The sequence below is a fragment of the Dendrobates tinctorius genome, unplaced genomic scaffold (assembly GCF_039654945.1).
Source record: "Dendrobates tinctorius isolate UK_male_01 unplaced genomic scaffold, ASM3965494v1 ptg000133l, whole genome shotgun sequence".
NCBI classification, from domain to species: Eukaryota; Metazoa; Chordata; class Amphibia; order Anura; family Dendrobatidae; genus Dendrobates; species Dendrobates tinctorius.
Window position 1 is genome coordinate 47,044,036 of NW_027361801.1, and position 12,105 is coordinate 47,056,140.

The following is a 12,105-nucleotide window of genomic DNA, read 5'->3' on the forward strand; positions in this document are numbered from 1 at the left end:
TGCAGTGTACGACTGATTATTGCCCTATGGACAGACTGTACCACCTCAGCTGTAGATCTCTGCAGTTCATCCAGAGTGATCACGGGCCTCTTGGCTGCATCTCTGATTAGTCTTCTCCTTGTTTGAGATGAAAGTTTAGAGGGACGTCCAGGTCTTGGTAGATTTGCAGTGGTATGATACTCCCATTTCAATATGATCGCTTGCATAGTGCTCCTTGGGATGTTTAAAGTCTTGGAAATCACTTTGTAGCCAAATCCGGCTTTAAACTTCTCAACAGTATCATGGACCTGCCTGTTGTGTTCCTTGGTCTTCATGATGCTCTCTGTGCTTCAAACAGAACCCTGAGACTATCACAGAGCAGGTGCATTTATACGGAGAATTTATTACACACAGGTGGATTATATTTATCATCATTAGTCATTTAGGACAACATTGGATCTTTCAGAGATCCACAATGAACTTCTGCAGTGAGTTTGCTGGACTGAAAGTAAAGGGGCTGAATAATATTGCACGCCCCACTTTTCAGTTTTTTAATTTCCACAAAAATTTAAAATAACCAATAAATTTCATTCAACTTCACAATTGTGTTCCACTTGTTGTTGATTCTTCACCAAAAATTTACATTTGGTATCTTTATGTTTGAAGCATGATATGTGGGAAAAGGTTGAAAAGTTCCAGGGAGCCGAATACTTTCGCAAGGCACTGTACCTGCATTTCATCTCCCCTGTATATAGTATATACCTGTATGTCATCTCTCCTGTATCTAGTATATACTTGTATGTCATCTCACCATGTATATAGTATATACCTGTATGTCATCTCCCCTTGTATATAGTATATACCTATATGTCATTCCCCTTGTATATAGTATATACCTGTATATCATCTCCCCTTGTATATAGGATATACCTGTATGTCATCTCCCCTTGTATACAGTATATACCTGTATGTCATCTCCCCTTGTATATAGTATATACCTGTATGGCATCTCCTCCTGTATATAGTATATACCTGTGTCATCTCCCCCTGTATATAGTATAAACCTGTATCTCCCCCTGTATATAGTATATACCTGTATGTCATCTCCTCCTGAGTATAGTATATATCTGTAGGTCATCTCCTCCTGTATATAGTATATACCTGTATGTCATCATCTCCTGTGAGAAGTCCTGACTGTGGGGATGGAGTGCTAGTGCTGATGCTGCAGCTGCCTGAGATGTTTTCCTGCTTTTTTCCCTCTTTTCCCTGCCTGAACTCTCGGTAGATGTGAGATCCTGTGAGCATGTCACGACCATGTGACCAGTCACATGCTTGGAAGGAGGAGTCAAACGCAAGGCTGTGCTGGAGTAGAAGTGTTAGCTCGTGTCACAGAGCAGGGTCTTATATCACATCACTGGGGGAAGTATAGTAACCCCGTATACATGGGATCAGAGGGTCCCTGCAACAGAGCTGTGTGTGCAATGTGTGAGACCAAGCTGTGTGTCACAACTGTTGTCAAGTGTCCCTGGTCCAGAAGCTCTTTCTCTGTGGACATGCGAAGTGGGCGGGGATCTGTGGAGTGGGCGTTGCTTGATACATACATACACACACACACACATATACATTGAACTTTATATATAGATAATTTGAGGTACATATGACGTTTTGATTGTTATTGCTTTTTTGTTAGGTAGGCATGGTGACCATAAAATCTCAATTATAGAGTTCTTACTGTATATATTTTTCTCTCTTTTCAGCATTTATTGCATTGTTTAATTTTAGATTTTGATAGTCCACTCTTTTGAGAACACAGTAATATGACATATGCATATTTTTACTTATTTTTTTAAGGTCTTTATTTTTAATGCAGGAATATGGGTGATTCATGTATTTACAACTTTTTTTTTTAACGTCACTTTTTAGTCGCTGTATCGCTTATACCATGTACTCTCAGCTGCCACAGTAAGCAATCATTGTCTTGGATGAGTAACTGCTTCATTTAGATGTCTCTGTCAGGGATTGACAGCGGCATGCAAATGACCGAAGCTTAGCTCCAGGCACTGCTGTTAGAGGCACATGATGGGTAAAAAATATAGTCAGCATCAGCCCAGCTCCTGAGCACGCTTCACACACGCAGACCCCAGAACCCAGAACATACATACTGTTGCATCAAATTGCCCTAAGCTGGCCTTTTTAATAGTCTACTGTTCTGTAGGGTTGAAAAGGTCTAAAATAACAAATAGGGCCGTTATACATCCTCCCTGGGTCACTGACGCCTCATAACCGCTGCAGTCAATCATATGGACTTAATGGCATTGCCAATGTAGATGGCACAAGATGCTAAACCCAGTGATTGGTTGCAGTGGTTATGAGAGCTGTAGCTGTAACAACACCACTGCAGCCTGTAAACAAATCGAAACATCAGCGGCAAAGTATCACTGGCCTAGGGAGGATGAATAACACCTTCATTTGCGGGTTTAGACTTCTACTATCACATATACAGATTATATAGCACACTGTATGGTCAGGGAATAACGAGCACATGCAGTTTACCAATAATTCTCCGGTTGAAGTAATCTGGCAGCATCCTCTCACACACAGCCACTAGCAGCCAAAACGCCTCCTCTTCTTTGGCATAAAGAAGCAGAACTGAAGTAAGGATATTCATTGCCTGCAGAAATACAAGGAAGGACAGGAGTAATGTTTTCTAGCACTGCCCTTCTCTACCCTGGACACTAACATTACTGGAATTGTTCTTGTAAGGCCAGGATCACACGTGAGGAATACGGCCGAGTCTCGCATATAATACCTGAAACTGCCGCCGGCATTCGGATCGGAACGTGCGGCCGCATAGCAATACATGCAGATGCATGCTCCACTCCAGAGTGGCGGCGGCAGTGCCGGGTATTAACATGCGAGACTCGACCATTTTCCTCGCATGTGTGATCCCGGCCTTATGGTGAGGATCATGAGCGGCCTGAGGGCGTAAAAGAATGCTTCTCGGAGTCCAGCAGCTCCCAAGTCATCAGAAACAGTAACAAATAACCATGTGTGTTAATTAGACCTGTCAGGACTGCAGATTTATTAAATACTTGCATTTCATGACCAGAGGCGTAGCTAGGGTTTTGGTTTGGGGGGGGGGCGAAACTTCTCAGTGGGCCCTTAACCAGGTAACCTTGATTACAACTCAGTGACATGCCCTAATGAACAAGCCACCAGGGATTCACCCTTTTGACTAGTCATCTATCGACTTTTAAAGTATGTTTTATTTTTCTGAAACACGGCAGCGTTTCAGAGTAACACATATATGGCTGAAATCATCAGGCAGCATGTATCAGGGAGATTTTACTGCTGAAATTTGAGATTTGGCTGTATAAGTCCTAGTAATAAAAATAATACCTTTTTGGTGATAATCCAAATTGCCAGTGTTGACAAATTAAGCTTTAAAGTCATACGCAAATTAGCCTGGACATAATATATTCAAAATGTACCAACACACCCCCAGTGCCCGTCTAGGCTAATCTGCATACGTCTTCAAAGCTTGATTTATCATCGCTGGCACATCGGAGTATTACAGAGTAGGCATCATTTTTATTGTGCTACTAGGATCTAGTTAGAACACCAGTTTTAATAGTAAAACAGACCTAATCTGTCTGACTGTGATATGCTTAGTAAAAATCAGCACTCAGCTCATTACCAAGGCTCAGCAGCTACAAAACTGTTGTGTCCCGTTACTGCCTAATAAGCTGTTGTTCGGAATAAGCAGGTCAGACAGGAGACGTGTTGGCTGTGTAGAAAACATCCTGCTTACATACAATTGTGGACAACGAGCTGCTTGGAACATTGCGATAAGTCAGTATTACCGAGACATTTTCTCCATGACAAGTGCAGACATCTATAGTTCTTATAGAAAAGTAATAGAAATGGGCTAACCTGACAATATCCGATTTTAGGGTTCCTGAAAGCATACGCCGTTAACACTCTCCTCAATGCAGAGATGCCGGTGTCACTCTGAAAGGCAGGATGCTCTGGCAACGACCGGCGCAAATCTCGTTCAATCTCATCAGTAGCCAATGTGCACGTACCTAGAGACTTCTCCACAATCTCAGTGTAGTAGCCGGGGTTAGCACCCATGTCATTAACAGCACCTAGTGCCCAATAGGAGAAACTATAGTAATGACAAAGATGCACTGGGCTGTTAATGTTACAACATGGAGTCACTGGATCACTCATTACAGAAAAAAATTGTCTGCAGTTTAACACTAAAGAGGTCTCTCATTATACAACTATTCCTCAGTATATAGTTACTTTCAGAAAATAGCAGCCTGCATTCTACAGTCAGGTGTCTGGGGTAATAGTGTGGCAATGGGAGCCATAGTAATACAATGATTACTGTTGTAGTGCTGCCATATTATTCCTGAATTCATCGCTGTGGTTCCTCATCTAGAGACGTGTAAATACGAACGCTGGATGGGCATGCGTTACCTGAGAAGAGTAGCCAGAGTTCTCCCCGCAGAGTTTCGGGGATGCCTTTCACTACCAAATTCCGGGTTCTTCTTGTACAAAACATACTAACTCCACGGCCGCATTCGGAGAACAGGATATTCCAGTACTGCTCCTTCATTTTTTCTTTTAACTACAGAAAATAAGAAATATCGATCATCTTAATATACTGCATATGCCCAAGCACAACAAATCAACTTCTACACTTACCTGTCATATAACATGGTGGTGGGCAACTTTTTAAAACCTCATTTATGTTTAGCATTAAACTGATTGTCTTATCAGGAAGACCCTTTTCTATACTTGCTACTAGGGATATGGTCCTTATGAGCCTTTATAATCCAGAACAAGGATCTGCTAACAAGCATCGACTCCTAATATGGTTGACTCAGGCCGCCATATATTACACAGACAGACATTCTATTCAATGGCAGTCCATGTAATACTATGGTATGCCCTACAGCGCCCACTACAGGCAATTTGTATACCTGGCAGTTTCTTCTTCCAGTGAAATCAGTGGCATAGTGAAAAATAAAAATAATATTGGCTGTTATGAGAGCCACCCCCCCCCCCATGCGCAGTTGTGAAGACATATCACCCTTCGTGTATTATGGATGTTTAATGGCTGCTGGAAAGAAAACCACAGTATATTGTACATGCAAAAAGCTAGGTACTAAGGGAATGCAACGCTCATGCTTCCATCAACTGAGTCATACAAAATGTATAATGGCTAGCAACTGTTTATATATATATTTACTAGCTGAAGAGCCCGGCGTTGCCCGGGCATTGTAACTAACTGTGGTTAGTTATAACAAATTATATTTTCCCCCCTCACTCCTCTCATCCCCCCCCCTCCACTCTCATTTTCCCCCACTCACTCCTCTCATTCCCCCCCCCACTCCTCTCATTTCCCGCCCCCCCTCATTCCTCTCATTTTCACCTCACACATGCACAGCAACTTCCTGTTATGAGCAAGGCTGTGGAGTTGGAGTCGGAGTCTTAGCCCATTTTGGTGGAGTCGGAGTCATGGAAATTGAGGAGTTAGAGTAGGAGGTTTGGCTTACCGACTCCACAGCCCTGGTAATGAGCACAGCGGTGTAATCCATGAGGCTCCTCACTTTCCGTTGATGTCATGCCTCACAGGAGCAACTCCATTCTAGACATGATGGAGCTAGATGTGGCCTGTGCCTGCCACGCACTGATACTCTGAAGGCGGCGGCCCTGATTGCAGAGGCTGGTACATTGCAGCCAGTGAGTTTTGCAGGGTGGCTTTCAAGGTGAATGTGTCTCCGCCTGTGTGCGCCAACGACATGGACCGTGTGGGCAGGACTTTGCATGTGGGGCGAGTGTGGCTATGCGGAGTGAGCGGGGCTATGTGGAGTGGGCGTGTTTTGATACATACACACACACATACACTCAGCTTTATATATATAGATAGGGGTTTAGAGGACATTATACAAATATTTATAATGAATTGCGGGGTGGGGAGGATGCTGTATAGAGACATAAAATTAATTGAGGATGCAAAGTTTCTAATAGTATCCTCCCTCATTCCCCAATTTATTATACAGTTGAAAACAGAATTTACATACACTATATAAAAAGACAAATATGCATGTTTTACTCTATATCTGACATGAAATCAGAATAAACTTTTCATGTTTAGGTCAGTTAGGATTTCCATAATTATTAATATTTGCCATTTGACATTCACTGCCTCAGCTTCCTTCCCAAAATGAAGCGCCATCAGTGGCCTCCCTTTCGGGGACTGGGCTAGTCCCTGCTCTACTGACCATAAATAGGTTGTCAATTCTGACTGATGCTAAATAGATTCTTGTCACTGTGCAATATGCACAGTGACTGTGCACTCTCTCGCTGGCTCTAATCATGAGTAAAAAGCTGGCATTAGAGCGCACTGTCAGTGCATGTCGTAAAAATGCCCAGTGTGCACAGACCAGCGCTGCCCTCGCAAGTCACATCCATTAGGATTAAAATTAAATTTGTGTTTCCGACTACATCTTTAAATCAAGTCCGTGGTTCCCGTCCTCACCATTACTGGATCAAGATTTTCACCATCTTGGGGATGGAAGACAGTCATTAGTGCCTCTGTGCTCACAGTTTTACTAGGGCCTTTGGAATCCAGAATAGGGTGCCCATCCTGGAAGTCAGATGCGTTTTCATTGTAGCCAGTCTGTAATATAGGAATAGCATTTTACATCCAAAATTGAAGACGTCATACAGGCAAAATAATTATAAGTGATTTATCAGTTGTCACATAGTATAAAATGGTGCAATGTGACATTCAGTACTTAGAAATGTAATACATGATATAAGGTATATCTTGTACACATATAACGTTACGAAAAGGGAATGAACACCAAGTCAACCACTTACAGTAAGAATCCTATAATATAAAAAGTAAGAAGTCAGTAACAACAACTCACCACAGTGTAGGCCATATGCTGGGGACTAGTCACAGAATATTTGGACTTTAGTCTGGACACCAGGGAGTCAAAGTCTCGAACATCAGAGAAACGGAAAATATTCTTCCCCTTGGTACAGATTGTGACGGCTCTTGTGGTTGCATCGGACTTCTCTACTCCCACAATCTGCAGATCAAAATGATAAAGCATTTAATGGGAGACATTTACTGGATAGTAAAGAGTACATAAAGGTCTCATTTAGTTACAATAGAACATACTGTACAAATATTTTTACATTTGGTTATGGGTTTTCTGTACTATAATGACGCAAAATGTAGGGTTTTTTTTAAAAGCACTTGGGAGTCTTGTCAATTTTTTGTGTTTAAAAGAAAATCTCCAGATCAGTTCTATAATTCTAATCTGGGGGATATCGTTCTCCTTCTTCATGGATTTCATACTTGTGCTCACGTGCTGACTAGCTTCTTTTCCTACCTTTCACAATGATCTATAGAAAGAAGCAGGAAGGGAGGTTGTCGGCACTTGACCGCAAGTGTGAACATTGCATAAGAGCGGTCATGTGATCAGCATACAAACTGCCAAAAGGAGCGAAAACCTAACAGTCGGTAGATTAAACACTATTACACAGGTTTCACACACTCACACTGGAAGACCGAGCCCGAGGGCCTGGTCCCCCGACCTGAACTAACTGCTTCATAGCCATATAAGCAGCAGTAGAGCTGGGTCTTCCGATGTAATAACAGTCCGCGTTTTACAGATGTGTGAAGTCAGCCTTAGTATTCCCCATATTAGATGCCATCGCTAATTTTATAACTGGTTGGGCAATCCTTTAACCCCTTCACGACATAAGATACACATACACATCATGTCCCTGCCTTTTATGTGGACTTGCGCACCAAAAATCACATTTTCCTCGGCAAATGATGACTGATTTAATCAGATATGTGATATTATCCCGACTGTGATGTGATCGAGTGGCGTCGATTGGTTATCATGACAGCTGGGGGTCTGCAGATGACCCAAGTGCCTGTCATTACGATCCTCCTGTGAAAGCCAGCGTTTAGCTGATATTCATAGGAGATTGTGATTTTAGCTACACATAGCACTGCTGATGCACTACTAAATCCAAGATAAAAATATAATAAGTAAATACCCTGTAGTAAATAAATAAATAACAATATTACCTGAAAATAATGTAGGATGCTTGGTTAACATAATTTTGATAAAAAATAAAAATGTAGTAGCCATTTCACCCATCACGGTGACCCTATTAGGAACGGTCCTAACCTCTAATATTAAAACCTTACGATGTGTCAAGTGATATGCATGTGGATAAGGCTGAGAAGGACTGAAACCCGGTTGGTGGACACGTAACCATGGGGAATCACATGAATAATGTTCAGCTCAAAGAAAAGGCAGACCACACCTTTATCTGCACAGGGTGCAAACAAATAAAAAAAACTTTAAGAGTTGAACTGGAAAGAGTTGGTGTGTATGCAGCACGTAAGCGCATGTTCTCACTAGCCACTAAACAGACAAAACATAATAAGCAAATACCCTGCAGTAATAAAACAGCAAAAGTGCACCGTAATGTGGTAGGATGGCTTTTGTTTGCACACTGTGCATATAAAAGAGTCACCTGCCTTTTCTTTGAGCTGGACATTCATGCAGTTCCCCATACCTTGGTGTTCACTAGCCGGGTCCAGTCTTTCTCAGCCCTCATCCACATGCACGTCACTTGACAAATGGTAAGGTTTTAATATTAAAGGTTAGGACCGTCCCGAATAGGGTCACCATGACAAGGTTTGATGGCTTTTACATTTTTTAAAAAAATCTAAATTAGATTAACCAAGTAGCATGTTATTTTCATGCACTATTGCTTTTTATTTACCGTATATACTCGAGTATAAGCTGACCCGAGTATAAGCCGAGACACCTAATTTTGCCACGGAAAACTGGGTAAGCTTATTGACTCGGGAATAAGCCGGGTATGCATTGTCCCCTCATCCCTGTCCTGGTATGCATGACTCCCCCATCGCTGTCTTGGTATGCATGGCTCCCCAGTCCCCATCCTGCTATGCACAGCTCATTGGTCCTCGTCCTGCTATGCACGGTTCACCGGTCCCTGTTCTGCAATTCATGGCTCCTTCATCCTGTCCTTGTATGCATGGCTCCTTATTCCCTATCACCCACCAGCGTCTCAGTGGTCCCGGCATCTTCAAAGCATCTCCATGGTTCCAGCTTCCTACAGCTCTTCCGCATAATCACGTGGGGCCGCTCATTAAGGTATTGAATATGCGCTTCACGCCTATGAGAGTGGAGACGCGTGCATATTCATTACCTTAATGAGCGGTGCCACATGATCACGCCGGAAGAGCTGCTGGATAATAAAGTAACTTGGCACTCAACTGAATAGTTCTTTACAGATGAAGTTTAGTTTTTATATTTTTGTAGTCCTAGAAAGACGCTTCGGCCCATAATCGGCCTTCGTCAGTCCACTCCTATCACGGTACAATAACCCGGTATCGAACCAAAAAATTAATGTGGGTACCTGCTTTAGAATATAATGCAAAAAATTTTTTTTATAAATAGTGCCTCCCGTGGTCATTAAGGTAGATATGCTAGCTAACAGTCGAGCGGGGGAAACCGCGTCTAGCCCAGGACGCTGACACCACATCTCCACATGTCTCATATGGACCTAGCTTCCTATCGTGCCACACAGCGACAGTTTCAACAGGCCAATATCCATGGCATTTCTAAGAAGATGCACATAACTCTTCTTATATAATCATATACTCATTTACCAGCATATCTATATCCAGCACTATATATATATATATATATATATATATATATATATATATATATATAAAAAATGTTTTGCATTATATTCTAAAGCAGGTACCCACATGAATTTTTTGGTTCGATACCGGGTTATTGTACCGTGATAGCAGTCGGACTGACGAAGGCCGATTGTGGGCCGAAACGTCTTTCTAGGACTGCAAAAATATAAAAAATAAACTTCATCTGTAAAGGACTATTCAGTTGAGTGCCAAGTTACTTTATTATTCACTTTGGTCTGGGTAACCTACTTGTGCACCTTGTGGTAGTGCCATGCTATATTTGACACGGAAGAGCTGCTGGAAGCCGGAACCATGGAGATGCTGCGAAGATGCCGGGACCACCGAGACTCTGCGAGGGCACACTGGTGGATGGGTAGAATGTCTTCTGGAAGCCGCCGGCTGCGGCTGTCACTGTGTGCTGCTATAAGAGAAATGAATACTCAGTTCTCTTTAGCAGCGGACTCATTTCTCTTTAGCAGCGGGCACAGTTACAGTCGCTGGCTCCTGCCTCCTGTGACCTGTTGCTCCGCCGCTCCCCCGCCGGCTTTCTGGACAATTGGCTTGTGCATAAGTCGAGGGGGGCGTGTTCAGCATAAAAAAATATGCTGAAAAACTCAGCTTATACACGAGTATATATGGTATTTACTGCAGGGTAATTGCTTTTCTGTTTATTGCCAAGTGTGAACATGCGCTTACATGCTGCTTGCATACCAACTCATTACAGTTCATCTCTTTAGGTTTTTCTTTAAAAAAATCAAACCGTCAGAATTAAAAAAACTTTAGGCCATGAGAACATTGCAAAAAAAGGAGATCAAAGCAACATGTCAATCCAATCCCAAAATGTTATCAGTAGAAAAGTCAGCTGCTCAGGGCGCAAAAAAATAAGACCTCACACAGCCCCATATCAAAAAAAATTAAAATGTTACGGGTTTCGGAAAATAGCGACTAAAGCAAAAACATTTTTTTTTTTTTTTAACAGAAAAAAACAAAAAACTATACATGTTTGTAATCTGTGTACTCATACAGACCTAGAAAATCATATTGCCAGGTAAGTTTTACCAAAAACTGAACATGGTAAATAATAAAAGCCAAAAACTATTGTGGAATTACAATTTTTTTTTCTGCAATTTCAACACACTTGGCATTTTTTTCCCATTTTCCAGCGCACGAGGTGGCTGAATGAATGACGTCATTCAAAAATACAATTCGTCCCGCAAAAGAAAACGAGCTTTCATATGGCTATATTGACGGAAAAATAGAAAATAGAAATATATATACGCCTTATCATGTCTGTCTCTAACCGAAATCCCGCTGCGCTGATCGGTCGCGGCCGCCAGGCCCCCACCAGGCCGCAACCAATCAGCAACAGGCGCAGTGCGCAGTCCGCAATTAGCAGGACGCATGCCACCGCTACCATGCCGTCGGGAGATCAGCGGCACTAGCCGCTAATCTCCCAACGGTTGCCGCGGGTCATCTCCGGGCGCATGGTCGTCAGCGGCGACGCAGCCGGAGATGGCCGGTGCTAGCCGGTACCCAGGGTCCGGAGGAGAAGAGACTCCTTCGGACCTTCGGTACCATAAACGTGTAAAAAATAGAATTAAAATAAAAAATAGTGATCTACTCACCTTTCATGCAAAGCAGTACTGGGAACGGAAGATGCCGGCAGCGTGAAGAGGAGGGACAGGTTCCGGGGGGCCGTTGGATGGTAAGTATATCACATTTTTTTTTATTTTAATCTGCCGCTGGCCATATTCTAGAGTACCCGATGCTTTAGAATCGGGCGAGCAGCTAGTAAGCCATAAGGACATCATAGCGCGAGGTCCCACAATGGGATAAAAGTGTTTTACCTCTCTTAATGGGATGATTGTGCTGTACAAACTACCATCATGGCTTGCAAAGCAAATGTAGTTCTCAGAAACACACATCTTGCCCAGTGCGTTCATATGGCTGAAGGGTATCCACAGGAAACACTCATGCACCTCCTTCAAGGTTTCTTCTTTGGTCAGTCTAAAGTATGTAGTGAAGGTTTCGCTGTGAGCGCGACTCTCCAGACCCCTAAAAGAGCAAGATAAGTAATCTGCACACATGTTTCAAACTGAAAAACTAAGATCTGTCAGATAAAATACATTCAATTGATGACCGATTCACAAGTGATTACGTGAGATGCTATTGGTTATTAGAGCAATTAATCAGATCCCAGCTTTCATTTTTCCAGCATGTTACAAAATTCAAACTATATCCTGATTGGTTGCTGTGATCACAATGCGGTCGTCCAGTGGATGAGCTGATGGAACGTACGGATATGCACCGATGACTAGAGTTGAGCGATACCGTCCGAT

The 12,105-nt window shown here is 42.6% G+C and overlaps 1 protein-coding gene across 1 annotated transcript in view; it reads right to left on the reverse strand.

Moving 5' to 3' along the window:
• Positions 1-12,105, reverse strand: part of TBC1D8B (TBC1 domain family member 8B) — an 88,292-nt gene that overhangs the window by 34,647 nt on the left and 41,540 nt on the right. The window contains exons 6-11 of the mRNA XM_073543622.1: positions 11,614-11,821; positions 6,927-7,091; positions 6,533-6,673; positions 4,465-4,615; positions 3,913-4,127; positions 2,533-2,650 (exon numbers count right to left, since the gene is read on the reverse strand). Coding sequence (XP_073399723.1) covers positions 2,533-2,650; positions 3,913-4,127; positions 4,465-4,615; positions 6,533-6,673; positions 6,927-7,091; positions 11,614-11,821 — 998 coding nt within the window. The remainder of the gene's footprint in view (positions 1-2,532; positions 2,651-3,912; positions 4,128-4,464; positions 4,616-6,532; positions 6,674-6,926; positions 7,092-11,613; positions 11,822-12,105) is intronic.